This window comes from Pelobates fuscus, chromosome 2 (genome assembly GCF_036172605.1).
Source record: "Pelobates fuscus isolate aPelFus1 chromosome 2, aPelFus1.pri, whole genome shotgun sequence".
Lineage (NCBI taxonomy): Eukaryota > Metazoa > Chordata > Amphibia > Anura > Pelobatidae > Pelobates > Pelobates fuscus.
In genome coordinates, this window is record NC_086318.1 from 39,362,222 (window position 1) to 39,382,029 (window position 19,808).

A 19,808-nucleotide genomic window follows, 5' to 3' on the forward strand; every position below is an offset into this window, starting at 1 on the left:
TTCAAGGCTATATAATTTTCTTTCTCGTAGCATATTTCACACGATGATAAGTTGTTGGGCAGTTAAATATTGCCATATTTCTGTGCTATATTTGGTGAACACTTTTGATACTAAAATTGATAACATTTTAGAGACATCGTAGAGACCTGAGTTGCCATACCTGATACATGGGTATTTCCAGCAATAGTCAACGCACTGACGTGTTTCTTGAATGCTTGTCCCATGTTCAGAAATTGAACTCCAGAAATTTGGAAATGGTTTTGTTCACTCTGTAATGCTTGCATTATTATTACTGAGCCCAGGTCCTGAGATCCTAATTCCATTTCACTTCTATCGTAGAGACACTTAGAAATATCTAAAGGAAAAAAAAAAACGAGGTAAAACAAATATGATCAAACTTGCTGCAGCTTATGATATGTCTTTTGTCACATATTTTAATTATTAATGTAACTAAAAAAACACATAACTGATGGGGATTGAAGAAGTGTTCAAATTGCACATGCAATGAGCACAACAAAAGAAGCAAAAATATTGTGGTAAACATCAAAAATCTAAAAACACATAAAAAAACATATCACTGCATCATGGAATAGGGTACAAGCTAAGACATACTGACAAGAGTAGAGTACTAACACATCAATATTATTAATTAATAACTCAAGACATAAAAAAATTATATTCACATTCAGCATGTAAACCTATGAAATATTGTTAATTAGTGTTAATGTCACCACTTGTAGCACTTTACCACAAAATTGTTCTCTATAAACAGACACATTTCAAAGGTAAAAGAGCTGACCTTAAACAGAAGCATAGCATGGTCATATGGTGGCTGGGAGCAAGTCCTCACATTGTTCTCCCCTCACACAGTCCCAAGGAAAACGTTAGGTTACATTTGAACCTTAAACACTCACTGGCACATATTAACACATGCACACATATGCACACACACACACACACACACATATACACACACACTTTTATACACACCTACACGATCACATAAACACACAAATTGTAAGACTGGGTATTTTTCTAAACCCCTACACACTTATTAAACCTTAAAAAGGAACACATGTAACATGGCTGTGTAATGCAAAATAAATACATTTAAATAACTGGAGTGTGTAGGGGTTAGAAAAATACCCCTCTGTCTCATTAGGGCATTTGCCTTTTACCTGAAAGAAGCAAGGTGAATTGTTAGTGTAGGACCCACCTGGGAGGTTTTGCCTTGTCACGGCAGGTGAGCTTACACATAAATGGTTGTTGGAGTGACACTAAACAACCTACAGTTATCTGAATGTGCACAGAGATTTGGGATAGTGTGCAATATTGTTTGTATTGCTGCTGATGTGTACTATAGTCATTGCTGATGCCCAAGAGCAGTGGGAGTTTCAGAGCAGGGCTTAATATTTTAAGTTTGTAATCTAGTTCAAATGTTTGAAGGCTTAAAAATGCAGCTTCAAGGCACACCTCCAAGCTCTCTGAATCGGAGGGCTGGGATGTTACTTTCCAGCTCTCATACTCATTAACACCATGACATCAGCACACCTAACATGCTAATATCAGCAGATTTGGGCTTCTCTGTTCATGACTTTCCCTATAGAATCATTACATTCAGTGATTCTCTATAACAAGCTTTTCATTGGTGGACAGGTGAATGATGCACATGCACTTATGGTCCACAATGCTTCTGTATGAGAAGCACTGGAATGAACCAATGTCATAAAACCTGATGATGCAAAAAGTAGTAGAGCAGACTGATGGAAGACAAAGACAGGAGGGTGGTGGCAAGCAAACTAATAAGTATAATAGGCCTCCGGATCCACAGTCCAGGTATGTAGTAAAATTAAGAATGATGTCTCTTTCTGAGCAGAACATCAGCATTTATTCTACCGTGAGGGGACTGTTGATTTTGAGGAAATACTGGTAAGTAAACATATATTTACTAATAACTGTAATAACTGAGAGAGTTGCAAGTGTGACATATATTTCTATTGGCACTATGGAAGTAATGCAATTAAATATCACAACATTGTACAGTGTTCCTTTAACCCCTTAAGGACCAAACTTCTGGAATAAAAGGGAATCATGACATGTCACACATGTCATGTGTCCTTAAGGGGTTAAAAGAACACTCGGAGCATCATAACCGCAACAGCATGGTCATTGATGTTCTTATCCAGTGTGCTGGCCCCTGCAGCCACAAGCTACCATAATGACAAATCTTCAGCTTTAACACCTTAATTCCTAATTATGCCTTATTTTTATCAAAAACTAGTTCAATAGAGGTGGGGAGTGGCTCTTGGCAGAACCCAGGTAAGAACTTTCAATGGCGGGCTCCAGATTGCTCCTGGTATCATGACCTCTATAGCGCATAGTACTGGGTATGATAATTTACGTTTTACTTTAATTACATTACTCTGGCAGGATTATAATCCGCACGACCAAGTTTGACAATATGAACCAATATATTCCAAAACATGATTGACTCACCTGAGATCCCAGACTGAAGACATAGTTGGTAGCGAGTGATATACGATTTAGTTAGGTTTCCTTGTACCACAATATTTCTGCTCAGTAGTGCTACAACAGGCCTCAGTAAAATCACCTGTCCATCCACAAATTGTTCTATGACTTCATAGGTATTCCTTGATTAAAATGTTCAATCACGTTAATATATTCAAACCGCACATATAAAGACAAAGATAAGGAGAACATTTTACATCATTATCTTTTATTCAGTAAAACAGGGTGCGGTATTAGCATTAAAGAAAAAAATATTCTGTAAACTTCTACATTAGACTATTAGAGTATTGTGCAAAAGGTATATAGGATTATAAAGAGAATTTCTGGGACTAAATTTGCAAATTGGATCAATCAGTACGTCCTTTTGTTTCCATGGTGATTGTTCCACATTTAGAGGTTTGCACCAAAATTGTTGTCTTGTTATTAGTATACAGTGTGTCAGATAAGGTTTCCCCAGATTTCATGATTTTTATATCTATTTACAGTATGCTATTTTACAAAACAACATTTGTGAACTTAATCAGATTTTAAAGGGAAATACATGTATAAAAGAGATCACAATAAGATCCTGGCACCATAACCACTACAGCACATGGTACTGGGTATGATACTTTAAGTGTTCCTTTAATTATGGCAACATATTACAATATATTCCAGTACGTGCCTGACTCAACTGAGATTCTAGAGATCAAATTACCTTCCCCTTTCTCACAGTACCAAGAAATACATTTAACGGAGAAGCTCTATCCCGACCCTGTGCCCCTGGTTAATAGTGTATGTGTGAATAATGCCAACGCATACATATCATTTTTACATTCTGGAGGCCTTTTTAGGAAGCTGAATTCCCACAGATGTCCTCAGGTTCCTTGCAAATAGCCATGAGCATATTGGTCTAATTGTATCCTTCGTACTGTTTGTGACAACAACATTTAAAACTGATTCTACACTACTATTTGGGGATAAGGGATACAAAAGTTTTCTGCTGCCTTATTTCAGTTAAGTATGAGGACATAAATAAAAAGTATATTTATAGAATAGCTTTTACTTCCCAGATCTCAGAAGAGAAACTCGTATATAAATAAATATACGTAATTACAATTATAATCTATAATTACCTGTAATATGACTTGTAATTGCTATAATTGTTATTATATGCTATTTGTATGTAACTTTTTTAAGCAAATACAATCTTGGCAGTGAAAGGGTTAACATACCTTAGAGGAGGGCTAATAGAAATGTTTGCATTGTTGATTTTCTCGATTCTAACAATCTCTTCTTGCAAGCTGCTGCCTTTAAAACCTACTCCACAAATGATAACTTCATCCCCAATGTGCCAATCCACAGGTTCCTCTAATGTCAGTTCTGCGCCCTGAGCGAATGCTTCTTTAGCCAGATGTGTGAACATTAGCTTTGGTACACATCCTGAGAACACAAATTGCATTTTCGATCATCAGCAAAATCAAGTCAATTTATAGTTCTGACAAACACACATAAAAAGCAGGATATATATATATATATATATATATATATATATATATATATATATATATATGTATAAAAAAAGAATCAAAAAACAATAATAGTGGTTTATTGCCAAAGCTACCATAATGGCAAATCTTCAGCTTTAACACCTTAATTCCTAATTATGTCTTATTTATATCAAAAACTTGAATACCTAGTGTCATTGCGGAGATATCTGCTAATTTACCATTCTAACTTAATAGTTAGAACTTACCACAGCATCATAAGGTCTCCAATTCACAGATTTTGATAATGGCACAAAGTGTATTTGTTTTGTGAGGATTTCATACATCAAAAACAATAAAATTGTTCCTGTTTCACACCAAACTTTTACACAGTTTAAATGGTATTTAGTACATTGGTATTAAAGTACCCTTCACTTCACCATGCCACCAATAACTAATCCCATGAGCTGACCCTTTAGTCAAATGAATAATTAACCAGTAAAAATATTGAGGGAAAAACTGTAAGTACCATAACAACTACATAATGAGATAGTGGTTATGGTGTAATGAGTTTCCTGGTTCTTTTTAGAACAGTTTGATTTTTTACACGGTGTCTGCTGGGCCCCGGCACGGTTCCTGTCTCCATTACCTCAACCAGAAAGCCGAATGCACCTGCTTGGGAGCTTTCATTAGCTCTCCTGAGCTAAGAGCCACAGTGCAGGTCAAGCTCATTGGCCGAGAATGTCAGTTGATTGCTCTCAGCTAATGACATAGCGCTTAGCTCAGACAGAGAGCCTCCAGCATACTGCTTTGCTTGTAGTATTTTCACATTGCAATGACACCATCTGTGACTGTTGGGTCAAAACAATCTAATCTTAGGTTTAACAAACGAGTGCTCTTAACTGAGGACCTCTTCAACTGTAGCGTGTAGCGAGAGAAGGCCATGGGATCTGATAGTGTTAATATTCCAAATTAGGGATGTTATCCCCTGCCTTTCCCTATGTCAACTACACATCCAAGAATGCACAGTTAGCTTTTAGATTTAATTTGTTACTGTGGCGGACACCCCAATGGGAAGAGGGGTTTCGCCGCCAGAGATGTTCTTTCCCCCCCAGTGTGAGTAGAGCTGCCATAATCCTGGAAGCGATAATCCTAAAAATCCATGAAAGGTGTTTCTGATGAAATATTCCAGGGCCATTCCCCACTGGAACTGAGAGGGGACAGCAACATAAGCACACATATAATTACATTACCTCTCAGGTCCAGGACACGCATAATAAAAAATACCTCACAATACATATTTAACAATAAGATACCTCTTCAAGTTCTATATCCCCAAATAGCCTGGATCTGAGCGCCCAACATATCCCGGAAGCACTCAGATCCCACGAACGCAGTCGAAACGCCACCGGGGTATAGTTTAGACCGACTGCACACTAGGCGCCTGACCAAAATTGTTCCATGAAATCAGGCTGTGCGGTCGGTCTCTTTCAGGAATATCAAATATACAATATTTATATACGAATAACAGTTTGTGCATATGTTCACAGAGTATCTGTGTTTCGGGAGATGTTTCCACCGAACGCCGTTTTGTTCATATGAATAATACTGAACATATTTGGATATAGAAGTCTCAGCGGTGTTCGCGCCGTCAAGTGTCCGATTTTAGTTCCATACCCTCGACGACCTAACAACACTGTCTGCATTTGTGTCCCAAGATGGCGGCCGCCACGTGTTCGCACATACAAACGACAACCACCCAGCCGACTGCTTAGAATGTTGAAGTGATTGCAGTTACAGAGGTGTTAGCAGAGGTTAATGGGGCCAACAAGCGGTACACTCTGCATATGGGTGGTCTGTCGTTCGGTAAGTTATTCATTATTCGAACGGGGCAATATTAACATATTTGATTAATGTATTTCACCGAACAAACAGGCGAAGGGAACAAAGAGCTGTAAAACGCAGGGACAAGGAGATCTGAAACAGTTACCACATCTGTTTGTGGATTGAAGGTTGGCTGAGAATAATAGGCAATGCAATTCACATCCATCTGGAGAGCTAAGGTTAGCTCATCTACAGGATATTTGCATGAACAAAAAAAAAAGACACAAAGACTTCTACCTGGATCAGGAGTTCTCTTAACACTGTAGCATGACAATCAGTTTATGCTCTGCTCCCTTCATACAGCTGGTACTGTTTTTGCATTATAGCCACTTAATCTATGGTGCTATTGAATGAGGCAAGGAATATTTGCCTGCAGGAATTAGGAAGCATGCTGAAATGATCGTTTAAATGCTAAAAGCAGTTGGCTATAACAGCAACATATTGCTAGGTAACTTTTCATTGCTGTCAATTGAATTACACATTATTGTTAATGGGAGTTATACGTTACACAACACTGAACATGTGCCCCATTATGACCGATTTTGGACATTTTGCCTAAGAAGGATATGACCCCCGAGGAAGCAAAAAAAAAAAAAAGAGTCAAATCCTTGCTAGAAAAGTTTGAGAACTAAACGCTGTGAATTATTTATAAGCCAATATTTTAGCATTTTCTGAGATGTTTCATTGGGATATTTAGGTCTCTTTAACTCTTGCCTCAAATTCTACAAATGAGGGCTGTGTTTTTAGCATCAGCTTTTCCCGAGGGAACGTGAAATCGTGTACAAGACCGAAAATGAATTGCATACAGAATAGAAAGTCTAGCTCCAGCGAGTGTCAGGGATACATTTAAAGTTATTATATTCCCTTAAAACTCTGTAATTTGAAGTAGTAATTTAAGAATCCCAGGATAAAGCTTTTTGAAATATTAATTTAACCTTTTGTGTATCAGGTATGTGTCTTATTCAATGCCCTTGGCATGTAAAGGGTTAACCACGTTCCCAGTTTTAATTTGTTTTAATCAAGTAACGCAACAATTTCTGACAAAGAGAGTGTTCTGACATAAATTCACTGTGATGTTTTTCTACGAAGATACATTTTATAAAGAAAAAGAAAAACACTATTTTATAATTCTTCCCCATAGAACAAAAGGAATGGTTGTCCATTAGTAAATGAAGCATAGTTTAAATATTTAGAGAGCTAATCATTGCATTTTAGATAAAAAAAAAAAAGGGTAGGGGTTCAGGGGAACTCAGAATTTTAATTGTTAATGATTTTACCAATGCCCGTGCATCTCTGACTGTACTTGGGACTTTCCTGAGCAGACAATCTATTTCTTAATTTATTTAAAATTTTATTCACTACCCTTAACGGTGGCACTTTGTCTAAATTGATAGCAATGTATAAGTGCCATTGCATGAGTTGGGATACATGAGTAATATATAGATAAGCAAGCATCTATTAAATTCAAATGAACCAACGCTTGGCATAGACAGATCAACACAATCCACAATTTAAAAAAAAAAAAAAAAAAAAAAACTATTAAAAGATACAGAAAATGTCCATCTAAAATAACACAAAACTGTGATTTAGTCATATAGTATGCATTGTCAACGCATCTGTATTTGGCATTTAGTTGCATAGCTAAAGTTGCAAGGTAGGCATTTCATCGTCATAAGATGTGACTGAGTCCCATTTTTTCATCTGAGACAGATGTTTTACATGACCCCGTAAAAGCTATATATTGTTTTATGTGAAATAAGTTGATTGACAGACAATTGGTAAGTGTATCCATTGAGTTGGAATCATGTCTCAAAGCAAAACCCCGGTTTGTTCTAAAATTTAATGTACAGCAATACTGTTTTCACAGAGCCTCCACTAGTAGAGGGGTTTTATTGCTGCGAAGTAACAAGAAGGTCATTCTGTGACATTCAAGAAAATTATGAAAACAGTTGTAAGGAACCCCTCGTTCTATAACCTTGTGATTCCATTTTTTTCTGGAGTTTATGTTTCATTTAAAAATCATGTTAGAGTGAATAAGAAATATAGGATTGAGAGTTACAAACAACGCATTGCCATTTAGACGCCATAGTCCTGTCAGTTTTTGACTCAGGAAGCACAATAAGCTAGAATGACGACAGTGATAAATTTCCTTACTGAACAATCAATAAAACCCTTCAATCCTGAACATTTTGCCTCTACAGTGTCAGGGGGCCATGATTAAATTGTCAAATACTCCACTCTCCCACTGTGAATGTGACATCGTTCTAAACTGACATCTGATTGGCAGCCGGTTTATGGGTGGCATGCACTGATTGGCAGGAGAGCTACCTTTAGCCAAGGGCAACAATAAAATGTCCCAGTGCTATACGGCCACCCGAGAACTTGCCTGCCATTCACAGAGAATTCTGGGTTGTTTTACTCATATTAACATATCAAAGAAAGCGAAAACATCTGACAGAGCTCACTAAACAGTTTGAAATCAGCCGTGGCCGTGGAATTATTTTAACTTTCCAAAAAAAGAAATAAAATGTAAAAAAAAAAAAAAAAACAGAAAAGAACAGAAAAATTTAGCTCAACTTAGTTTCCCGTGAGCTGGCTGAGAATTTCAAAGTCTGTTTGTTTAATGATTTTGAACTGTGATATCACTATAAAAAATAACATTGACATGCTCTCCAATTTGTCATATACCATGGACCAAAATGGTATTAAATTAGAACCAGAATAGAGTGTTTTGTGTGATGTGAGTCTTACAGCTCAGGCAAATTGATACAGTCTAAGATGCTTTATTTTCAAGTCTCCTTCACTACCTCAGTGTTAAATCATGGCTTGCACAACTGGTTTTAATGATAGCTAATTGTAGCCATGCAGTGGGACTTAACATTACACAGAGCATGGAAAAAACTGCCTAGTTTGGCTCCGTTGTCTCTCCAACGAAAGGAGAACCAGCTGATTTTTTTCACCATCTCAGAAGGCAAATTAGACCTTCAATCCGCCAGCAAGCTTTTAATGTTACGACTGTAATCTGGTATCTCTTAGCATAATCTATTGTTTAAAAAACAGTATCCTCTTGATAATGATAAGACCTAATGTTTTTATAGGTGTGGTAATCTAATTCAGAAACAAGGAGAGCTGGTACAAATTTCTTCAATGAGGACCCTTCTTCTTAAACCAGGAACATGTGCTAGTGATGCCTCGTCATTCACCCAGGGCACATGTTTGGGAGTTCTTAGATGTGCTTCCAGAGGAAACCAGAGAAAATCTTTCATATAATATGGCCAATTAACAGCTTCGAAGCTGCTTATACAAGTAACTGGGAGTCCATGCGAGGGCATTTCAATATTGAATTATAAGGCATAATGCTATCAATATCTTCTTATAAAGATTCAAATATACGTTTCGTGTGTGTAGCTGTAGTTTAGGTAATGTAAAAAAAAATGAAATAAATCAGAAGACAGATGGACTGAAACAAAGACAGACTTTGGACAGAATATCACATGACCACGTTAAAAAATAACGTAAAAAACAATGCTATAATGATCACTATTAATATGATGGATTTTTCTCTCCGTCCACTTTTAGGTCCTTGACTCAGAAATGTTCTTTACTGAGCTACTCCCAAATCATTTTTAGATTTTGTTCTGTGTTGCATATGTTATCTTTGATATGACTTGCACTACTGTGAATGTAAAATACACTAATGAATACTTGCCATGTAGCGAAAGAGTTCCATTTCGAACTGCTATAAATTTAACCCCATATGGATTTAATGTAGCGGAACTTGAGCTGCCGTATAGGGTTATTTGTATTTTTTCAGTAAGTGGTTCAGTTGGTGATCCGGCTTGAAGTATTCCACCGTGTGACACTAAAATATAATGCGCGTGGAGATGCACTGGTCCTGATGCTAAAATGATTAATTTCCCACCTAAAAAAAAAGAAAATCACAACAAATAAAATTGTAATATAATACAAGAAAAAGTAAAAGTGTCATGCAATCGTCATTTGATTTAAACAAGTGAACTATCTTGAAGTAATGCACAATAAGTATTTTTAATTCCTTCTCTCCTAGCACTGTGTATAAATACATGGAAACAAAAAAACACAGAATGTGACAGCCCATCTAGTCTGCCCAATTATCTATATACTTTCATTAGTCCCTGGCCTTATCTTAAGTCTAGGATAGCCTTATGCCTATCCCACGCATGCTTAAACTCCCTCACTGCGTTAACCTCTACCACTTCAGCTGGAAGTCTATTCCACGCATCCACTACCCTCTCTGTATTACTTTATGTATTTCTACCGAAAAGCAAACTTAGCCATCAATATATCTACTTGCAATTCCCTTTGTAGGCCCAACTGTATGACTCCATTCTAGAAGCTAGACTATGAAGTGGAGTGGGCACTCAGCTCATTGAGGATATGATATGGAGGAGGAAGGGCTCTTAGAACATTGATTCATTATCAGAATATAATGTACCATGAAAGAAAATAAAGCAGAAGAAAAAAATGGAAATCCAAAAAATGCCCCAACGGACTAGATCAAGAAAATGTAGATGTAGAAAGTCTTAATCTATTAACGCTGAGCATACAGATGGAGGACAGCCTTTATGGATTGTCAGAGTTTTTGTACTTCCTTGTTTTTCTTCGCTATCAAGTTGCAAGTTGAGGAACTTCCCCTCTGACAACTCCTAGAAATGATTGGTATGATAGGACTTATTAGTAGGCAAGTTGTGAAAGCCTACTTATTTATTTATTTATTTATTTATTTATGAATGTGGTTATTATACCTTCAATGTAGACATATTTTTACAATCTGGCGGTATTTCTAGAAACCATCTAAACGAAACCTAAAACACAGGCTGTTTCCGTACATATACCCTAAACAGAACATTTGATCATTTTATTATTTTTTTATATACTGTTTGTAGCAAAAAAATCTATTTCTGCATTTATGCAAATATTTACCACCCTATCTGAAAATTGTCAAGATACCATACCATATTGTCTATAATTATTATCCTTCCAAAACCTCTGTAAAAGGAGAAGCAATTAAAAAACAAAGATTGTTTTACAATTATATACTTTTTTAATGAACAGGAAACTATATGAAGACCAATTTTTACTAAATTACTACTGCACTGTCCTACCTATTTTTAAAATATATAGTTTAAGAACTTGGTAGCAAAGGGGTTAATTGGAAAATAATTTGAGACAAGATGTTTTCTACAAAAAAAAAAAAAAATATGCAATGTAATTGTGGAAACGTGATACAATTATCTAAAATGTAATATACGGCTATTCTCAATAAATCTCAGTAGAGATCACCGGATAATTAAATTATATTATGCAATTACATAACAATAATTATTTAACTGCTTTTTTTTTTTTTTTGAGTATTAGGAATATATTTGAACTAAATCTTAAAAGAACGAGAGGATATTTTAGACATCTTGTATGATTGCCAAAACAAAACTTTAACTGAGGAAGATTTGATCATTACAATTATTTTATGGTTAAGACACACAAACAAATATAAAATGAAAGCCAATATGATTATTCTAAATATATATTAAGGAACAGTGCACACACAAAACTACAGTTTTCATATTCTGCAAGGCTACTTAACCCCTTAAGGACCAAACTTCTGGAATAAAAGGGAATCATGACGTGTCACACACGTCATGTGTCCTTAAGGGGTTAAAATCAACTATCTCAGGATTCAGTTCCACCGTATAGCAATATAGTGTTAAAGGGAAACTGTAGTGCCAGGAAAACAAACTTGTTTTACTTGCACTATAGCTTCCCCCTTGGAACAGAAGGGGTTAATAATGGCTGCCAGCCGGGGAGACCTAATGTGCATGTGCAGCAATGGCCGTGCTCGCATTAGAATCTCCCCATAGGAAAGCATTATTCAATGCTTTCCTATGCGGATTCCGGAGACACTGTAATTCCTCATGCATACAATAATGTTCTACTCGCTCAGTTGTCACGAAACATTGGCTAGTGGACATTTTGAACCCTGTATATAAATATATATACACAGAGAACATACCAAGAAAGTTATTGTGGATAAAAAAGTGACTGAAAACCCCTTCCACCTTAATTCAGTGGGTAGTCAATACCTTGTTAAACAAAGAGCTGCACACCAGTCAAGCCATAAGACTTGTTTATCCCACAGAAATCTCAAATTTGCAGTGATGTTACTACTGAAAGGGGGTGGACATATGCAAATTAGTTCAACAAAGACTGAGGCAGTTTTTGCCTCATTATTCTATTTTAAACATGGATTCCTTGAGATTTATGTTTGCCGTATACAACAGCTTTGAAACACAACTCAAGAAGAGATGCAAAGCCAGTGACAGCTTTGTCCACTCATGGACAGCTAAGATGAACTCCTGTTGACTAGAGATGTCGCGAACATAACATTTTCCGTTCGCGAATGGCGAACGCGAATTTCTGCAAATGTTCGCGAACGGGCGAACCGGGCGAACCGCCATAGACTTCAATAGGCAGGCAAATTTTAAAACCCACAAGGACTCTTTCTGGCCACAATAGTGATGGAAACGTTGTTTCAAGGGGACTAACACCTGGACTGTGGCATGCCGGAGGGGGATCCATGGCAAAACTCCCATGGAAAATTACATAGTTGATGCAGAGTCTGGTTTTAATCCATAAAGGGCATAAATCACCTAACATTACTAAATTGTTTGGAATAACGTGCTTTAAAACATCAGGTATCAACGACCTGCCTAACGCAGGATAAGCGATCGTAAACGCAAGTGCACCTACAACCTGTCAAACAAGTGCCCCAACACGAGACTATACATGGGACACTGAAAGTTATCTACATTGAAAGTGAACTACATTTGGGACTTCACTATTACTTTGCAGGCAATGTAGCTTATGATGTTCAGTTATTAAGTTTAGTTTTTGTTTGTATACAAGTCAAGTTCCTGAACTCCTCAGGGTACCAGACATATATTGACACTGGCTCTGCAAGCAGATGACTAGCGATGATGGCTAAGCAGACTTCCCCCTCCCCCCTCCCCCCTCCACCCCAAGCCAGTGCGAGGTCCCTTACATCTACCCATAGGCCCCCCACTAAAGGAGCGATGGTATACCACACACCCAGTCTGACACGTTGCGACCCGCACCATACCATGGAACGGCCAAAGGCCGATATACCCGTACGCCCCCCACTTCCCACACACGTGCCCAGGCTAAGTCCGCAACCCTAACGCCTCTGAGCAGGGCATATAATGCTATTCACTGGCCCCCTCCAAGATACTACATGATTCCACTGTCCCTAGCACGAGGGAGTGAAGCAGAGATTAACTTATACAAAAAAAACGGGTGGAATAGCACCTGTGCAACAATATATGTTATCTGTTGGTTATATGGAATGTATTTAATACATGTTATCCTTTATGCACATGTTGTAAAACGAATTTAATACCTGCATACCCACAAAAATAAAGAATTATAAAACATCAGGTATGATGTTGTATCAATCAGGTAGTGTAAGGGTTACGCCCGCTTCACAGTGACAGAACAAACTCCCCATTTAACGCACCGCAAACAACCGCAGTTTAATCCCTGTTATGTCCCCTATCAGGGGACGTGTATATGGTATCGATTTTAGGAAGCGGGAGATGGAAAAAGATGTTTGGTTGGTCCTCCTACTTCAAATTTGGGGCACTGCGCATGTAAACCAATGTGCCACCAAATAGGAGTGGTGTGTTAAGTAGTACTATTCTTATCAGTTCAATCGATGTTATGTCTCCCTCATCAGGCCTTTTTTAGTCGAATGTATCGCCCACTGTCAGTCCGTTCGGGATTCATCCCTCATTCATCTTAATAAAGGTGATGTAATCTAGACTTTTTTTACCTAGGCGACTTCTCTTCTCAGTGACAATACCTCCTGCTGCACTGAAGGTCCTTTCTGACAGGACACTTGAAGCGGGGCAGGCCAGAAGTTCTATAGCAAATTGGGATAGCTTTGGCCACAGGTCAAGCGTGCACACCACCTCAAGGGGTTCATTGCTCCTCAGAGTGTCGATATCTGCAGTTAAGGCGAGGTAGTCTGCTACCTGTCGGTCGAGTCGTTCTCTGAGGGTGGACCCCGAAGGGCTGTGGCGATGCATAGGACTTAAAAAGCTCTGCATGTCCTCCATCAACAACACGTCTGTAAAGCGTCCTGTCCTTGCCGGCGTAGTCGTGGGAGGAGGAGGATTACTTTCACCTCTTCCCCTGTTAGATTCCCGTTGTGCTGTGACATCACCCTTATACGCTGTGTAAAGCATACTTTTTAATTTATTTTGGAACTGCTGCATCCTTTCCGACTTGCGGTAATTCGGTAACATTTCAGGCACTTTCTGCTTATACCGGGGGTCTAGTATCGTGGACACCCAGTACAGGTTGTTCTCCTTCAGCCTTTTTATACGAGGGTTCCTCAGCACGCACAACAGCATGAAAGACCCCACAAGGTTGGATGCCGAGCTACTCATGTCCCGTTCCTCGTCCTCAGTGATCTCACTGAAGGTATGTTATTCCCCACAGCCACATACAACACCACGGGTACCAGATAGGTGACAACGAGCACCCTGGGATGCCTTTTGTGGTTGGTCTTCCTCTTCCTCCTCAAAGCCACATTCCTCCTTGGACTCCTCTTCCTCACAATCCTCTTCCAGCGTTGCCGTAGGTCCAGCAAGCGATGCTGATAAGGCTGTTTCTGGGGGTGATGGTGACCAAAACTCTTCCTCTTCCTCTTCACGCTCATCTATGGCCTGATCCAGCACTCTTCGCAGGGCACGCTTCAGGAAGAAAAAAATTGTATGATGTCGCTGATGGTGCCTTCGGTGCGACTGACTAGGTTTGTCACCTCCTCAAAAGGACGCATGAGCCTACAGGCATTGCGCATGAGCGTCCAGTAACGATCCTAGCACCCCGGTCATACAAATAGTCATTAACGGCTTTTTCTTGTTGGAGCAGGCGGTCGAACATTAGGAGTATTGAATTCCAACGTGTCGGGCTGTCGCAAATCAAGCGCCTTACTGGCATGTTGTTTTGCCGCTGGATATCTGAAAAGTGCGCCATGGCCGTGTAGGAACGCCTGAAATGGCCACACACCTTCCTGACCTGCTTCAGGACGTCCTGTAAGCCTGGGTACTTATGCACAAAGCGCTGTACGATCAAATTACACACATGTGCCATGCACGGCACATGTGTCAACTTGCCCAAATTCAATGCCGCCAACAAATTTCTTCCGTTGTCACAAACCACTTTGCCGATCTCCAGTTGGTGCGGAGTCAGCCACTGATCCACCTGTGCGTTCAGGGCGGACAGGAGTGCTGGTCCGGTGTGACTCTCTGCTTTCAGGCAAGTCAACCCCAAGACGGCGTGACACTGTCGTATCCGGGATGTGGAATAGTACCTGGGGAGCTGGGGGGTGCCGTTGATGTGGAGGAAGACGCAGCAGCAGAAGAGGACTTAGCCGAGGAGTTTATGGAAGAGGATGGAGTAGGAGTAGTAGAGGAGGTGGCAGCAGGCCTGCCTGCAAGTCGTGGCGGTGTCACCAACTCCTCTGCAGAGCCACGCATTCCATGCTTGGCAGCCGTCAGCAGGTTTACCCAATGCGCAGTGTAGGTGATATACCTGCCCTGACCATGCTTTGCAGACCAGGTATCAGTGGTCAGATGGATCCTTGCCCCAACACTGTGTGCCAGACATGCCATTACTTCCTTTTGCACAATCGAGTACAGATTGGGGATTGCCTTTTGTGAAAAGAAATTTCGGCCGGGTACCTTCCACTGCGGTGTCCCAATAGCTACAAATTTTTTGAATGCCTCAGACTCCATGGTAAAAGCTGGCGGGCTAATAGTTCAGACAAGCCAGCTGTCAGACGCCGGGCAAGGGGGTGACTTTCTGACATTGGCTTCTTACGCTCAAACATGTCATTGACAGACACCTGACTGTGGGCAGATGAGCTGGAACTGCTCAAGGCGAGAGATGGAGTGGCAGATGGTTGAGAGGGGGCAAGGAGGACAGCAGTGGTTGACGTGGCTGAAGATGCTGGACCAGGAGGAGGATGGCAGCTTTGAGTTTGTTTGCTGGTTGTACTCATGTGTTGATCCCATAGGTGTTTGTGATGTGCGATCATGTGCCTTCGCAAAGCAGTTGTACCTAGGTGGGTGTTGGACTTCCCACGACTCAGTTTCTTTTGGCCCAGGTTGCAAATGGCATCGCTGTTGTCAGAGGCAGACACACAAAAAAATGCCACACTGCTGAGCTCTGCAATGACGGCATTCAGGTGGTAGCAACAGCATGCGTTGACTGGCGTGCAGTCTGGCTGACCCCGGGTGCCAATGCATGCTGTCTGACTGTGCCACTAGCTCCTTGCGACGAGCTCCCCCTGCTTCCAACTCGTCTCCTCCTCCGCTCTGTCTCCCCATCTGAACTTTCACCCTGTTTTTCTTCTCTTCTAGCGGGCACCCACGTGACATCCACGGACGCATCGTCATCATCAACCGCTTCACTTGTATCTGACAACTGAGCAAAGGAAGCAGCAGCAGGTACAACATCATCATCATCACACCGTACGTCCATGTGTGTAATGCTGCCTGACTGAGACATATCCCTGTTATCTACATCCTCTGGCAATAATGGTTGCGCATCACTCATTTCTTCCAACTGATGTGTAAATAACTCCTCTGACAGATCAAGTGAAGCGGCTGTGGTGCTAGTGTTGGTGGTGGCGGCAGGCGGGCGAGTGGTAACTTGAGAGGTGCCCGAAGCTAAGCTGGAGTAGGATGGTGCGTCAAGGTTCCGAGCGGAAGCTGTAGAAGATTGGGTGTCCTGTGTTAGCCAGTCAACTATGTCCTCAGAACTTTTCGAGTTCAGGGTACGTGGCCTCTGAACACTGGGCATTATTCTAGGGCCAAAGGCAATCACAGCACCATGACCATGACAGCCCCTGCGGTGTGGCCTGCTCTGCCTGTCATTTTTTTTTTCGATTAGCGGTACTATGCGTGCAAGCTACTGTGACAACAGATATGAGTGGCACTGTGCACTGGCAGAAGTTGGCAGAGTAGACGCTGTAGGCCTGACACATACGCTTTCAGACAACTAACTGCTATTCAATCTATTACAGTCAATTTTTTTTTTTTTAAATGTACACTACTGTTACACCAGATATGAGTTGCACTGGTGTGACACTGTGCCCAGGCAGGCCCTGAAACGCACACGTGTGAAGGAAACTGACTGCTATTATTTCACAGTCAAATTTCTATTTTTTTTTTTAATGTACACTACTGTTACACCAGATATGAGTTGCACTGGTGTGACACTGTGCCCTGGCAGGCCCTGAAATGCACACGTGTGAAGGAAACTGACTGCTATTATATTACAGTCAAAAAAGTTATTTTTTTTTAAATGCAAGCTATTGTGACATTAGATATGAGTGGTGGCACTGGGCAAGTGGGTACAGTATACACTGTGAGCCTGACACACACGCTGGCAGGCAGGCAGGCAACTGCAATTAGATTACACAGGAAAAAAAAAAGCAGGCTGATGTTCTAGCCCTAAAAAGGGCTTTTTGGGGTGCTGTCCTTACAGCAGAGATCAGATGAGTCCTTCAGGACTGTAGTGGACACTGAATACACAAGCCTAGCTATTGATTTTCCTATTAAATCAGCAGCAGCTACACTGTCCCTCCTCTCACTAAGAATGCAGCTTCCGAATGAATCTAAAATGGATGCTGTCCAGGAGGTGGGAGGGTCTGCTGCTGATTGGCTGGAATGTGTCTGCTGACTGTGAGGTACAGGGTCAAAGTTTATTCAATGATGATGAATAGGGGGTGGACCGAACATCGCATATGTTCGCCCGCCGTTGCGAATGCGAACAAGCTATGTTCGCCAGGAACTATTCGCCAGCGAACTATTCTGGACATCTCTACTGTTGACCTAAACTATCAGTTAATGCTTTAACACTTGTGTATATCCTAACACTGATATATGCCTTTGATAATGAAATGGGGACAAAAATACTATTGACTTGTGTTTTCGGTATCAAACAAATTGTGGTTTATCCAAAATCTGCAGAACTCCGGTTGGCCCACTTTCGTGTACTTTTGGTTTGGCCAAATCCTTTTTCCCAAATCATTTACATTATTGGAATACATGCCAACTGTAATGTCATATAAACAAACTAGTTATTTTTGGTGAATCGATACAGCCGAACAAAATTTTTCGCCATGCACAAGTTTAGAAAACAAGTATGGCAAAGATTGTGAAAGAGAGAGACGGATAAATAAGTAAAGTGTAATTAAAAAAAGAATGGCAACATGGAAGGAAGAATAAGAGATTAAGTATGGAATATAAAAAGGAAAGGAGAGAAAGCAGAGGGATAGTGAATTTTAGTGTGTGTGAGATAATGAATGTGACGTAAACTATCAAAGACTGAGGTATCGGGAAATGAAGAGAAAGAAATACAGAAAAAGAGAGATAATTAGATGGAAATAGAGACACAGAGAGGGAGAGGTAATACAATGGACAGCAGCAAAGACAAAAAGACAGGCGGGGAGACAAAGAGATAAAGATAATTATATATACAGAGAAAGAGTGAGGGAACAAACATGCATGTTAGACATAAAGACAGAGGGATAGTGAGATTGAAAAAGAAGGAGTTAAAGACAGAGAGATAATGAGATGGATTTAGAGAAATACTTTTTGCATACAGTATACATGCATACGTAATGATGGCTCTGTATTTTTGTGCATTAGTATTAGGTTTGCTGTACAGCCGAAACAAAGAAATTACATATTTCTCCTGCAAGCTGTCTTTTCTCAGCAGCGTATAAAATATCTAATAAATAATACTGCTAGCTAGCTCCTGTAACTAAATAAATTCCATCTGGGGTGAACTGATGTGAGTGATTTATTGACACTTGATGAGCAATCAATTTATAAAAACATTTGTGTTTTATAATCAATGAAACATTTCCATGAAACAAACATTTATGGGAATGTCTGGCAGCAGTACAAGCAAGGGAGAAAAATCAGACCAATGGAAATCTCCTGACATCCTTTCCCATTTCTTCAAAGTGAGAGCATTTATTTTTAATTAAGCATCTCATGAATCAGATCCTACTTTACAATAAGATACACATGGTTATTATAAGGAATTGTGTTATACCTGCTGAACCTTTTATGGGGAGATACACTGTTTCTTTCTCAGATCAGACTTTAAATGGGACACTACAGACACTAATCTCGATGAAGTGGTCTGGGTGCCTTGTACCTGCTTGTTTAACCGTGCATTGATGTTCTGTAGAATGATACTTTTTCATTGCAGAGTTTAAATGCCTCTAATGGCTGCCACTCTGACAGCCAGTAGAGGTGTTTCCTGTCAAACAGTCGAGTAAAACCTGCCTATTTCTTTCAGATGGTCTCATAGAGACCACCTGATTGGCGCAATGTGACATTTTGGGAAAGCATTGGATTGGCTGAGATCATCAACCTTCATGATCTCAGACGTGGAGTCCAGCTCTGACACTGGCGCTACAAGGAAGAATAGGTAAGCAAAACATCACTTGTTTCCCTTTTGACTAGGGAGGGGGCGCCTAAACTGCTAAGACGGCACAATAGCATTAGGAATACACATTTTGCTATAGTATTCCTTTAAGGTCTATATCAGGGGTGTAAAGTCTTTAACTGCTGCTTCACTGCACTCCACAATTCTCAAATAGAACATGGCTGGTAGTTATTTGTGGAAAATATAGCCCAGCATTGACCTGGCTAGCAGTTCAACACTCTTGTCTATATCAATGATGTTGGCAAACACAGTCCACATGATAGCAAGGTATTATTTTAATTAATTGGCTTAATAACCAGTTTAAAGCTGGCAGAGATCAGACTATATTGTTTAAAGCAATTA

The 19,808-nt window shown here is 40.0% G+C and overlaps 1 protein-coding gene across 1 annotated transcript in view; it reads right to left on the minus strand.

Moving 5' to 3' along the window:
• The window catches only part of PKHD1 (PKHD1 ciliary IPT domain containing fibrocystin/polyductin), a 557,030-nt gene that overhangs the window by 325,680 nt on the left and 211,542 nt on the right, over nucleotides 1-19,808 (minus strand). Inside the window, exons 36-39 of the mRNA XM_063441645.1 lie at nucleotides 9,589-9,801; nucleotides 3,744-3,951; nucleotides 2,497-2,651; nucleotides 161-355 (exon numbers count right to left, since the gene is read on the minus strand). Coding sequence (XP_063297715.1) covers nucleotides 161-355; nucleotides 2,497-2,651; nucleotides 3,744-3,951; nucleotides 9,589-9,801 — 771 coding nt within the window. The remainder of the gene's footprint in view (nucleotides 1-160; nucleotides 356-2,496; nucleotides 2,652-3,743; nucleotides 3,952-9,588; nucleotides 9,802-19,808) is intronic.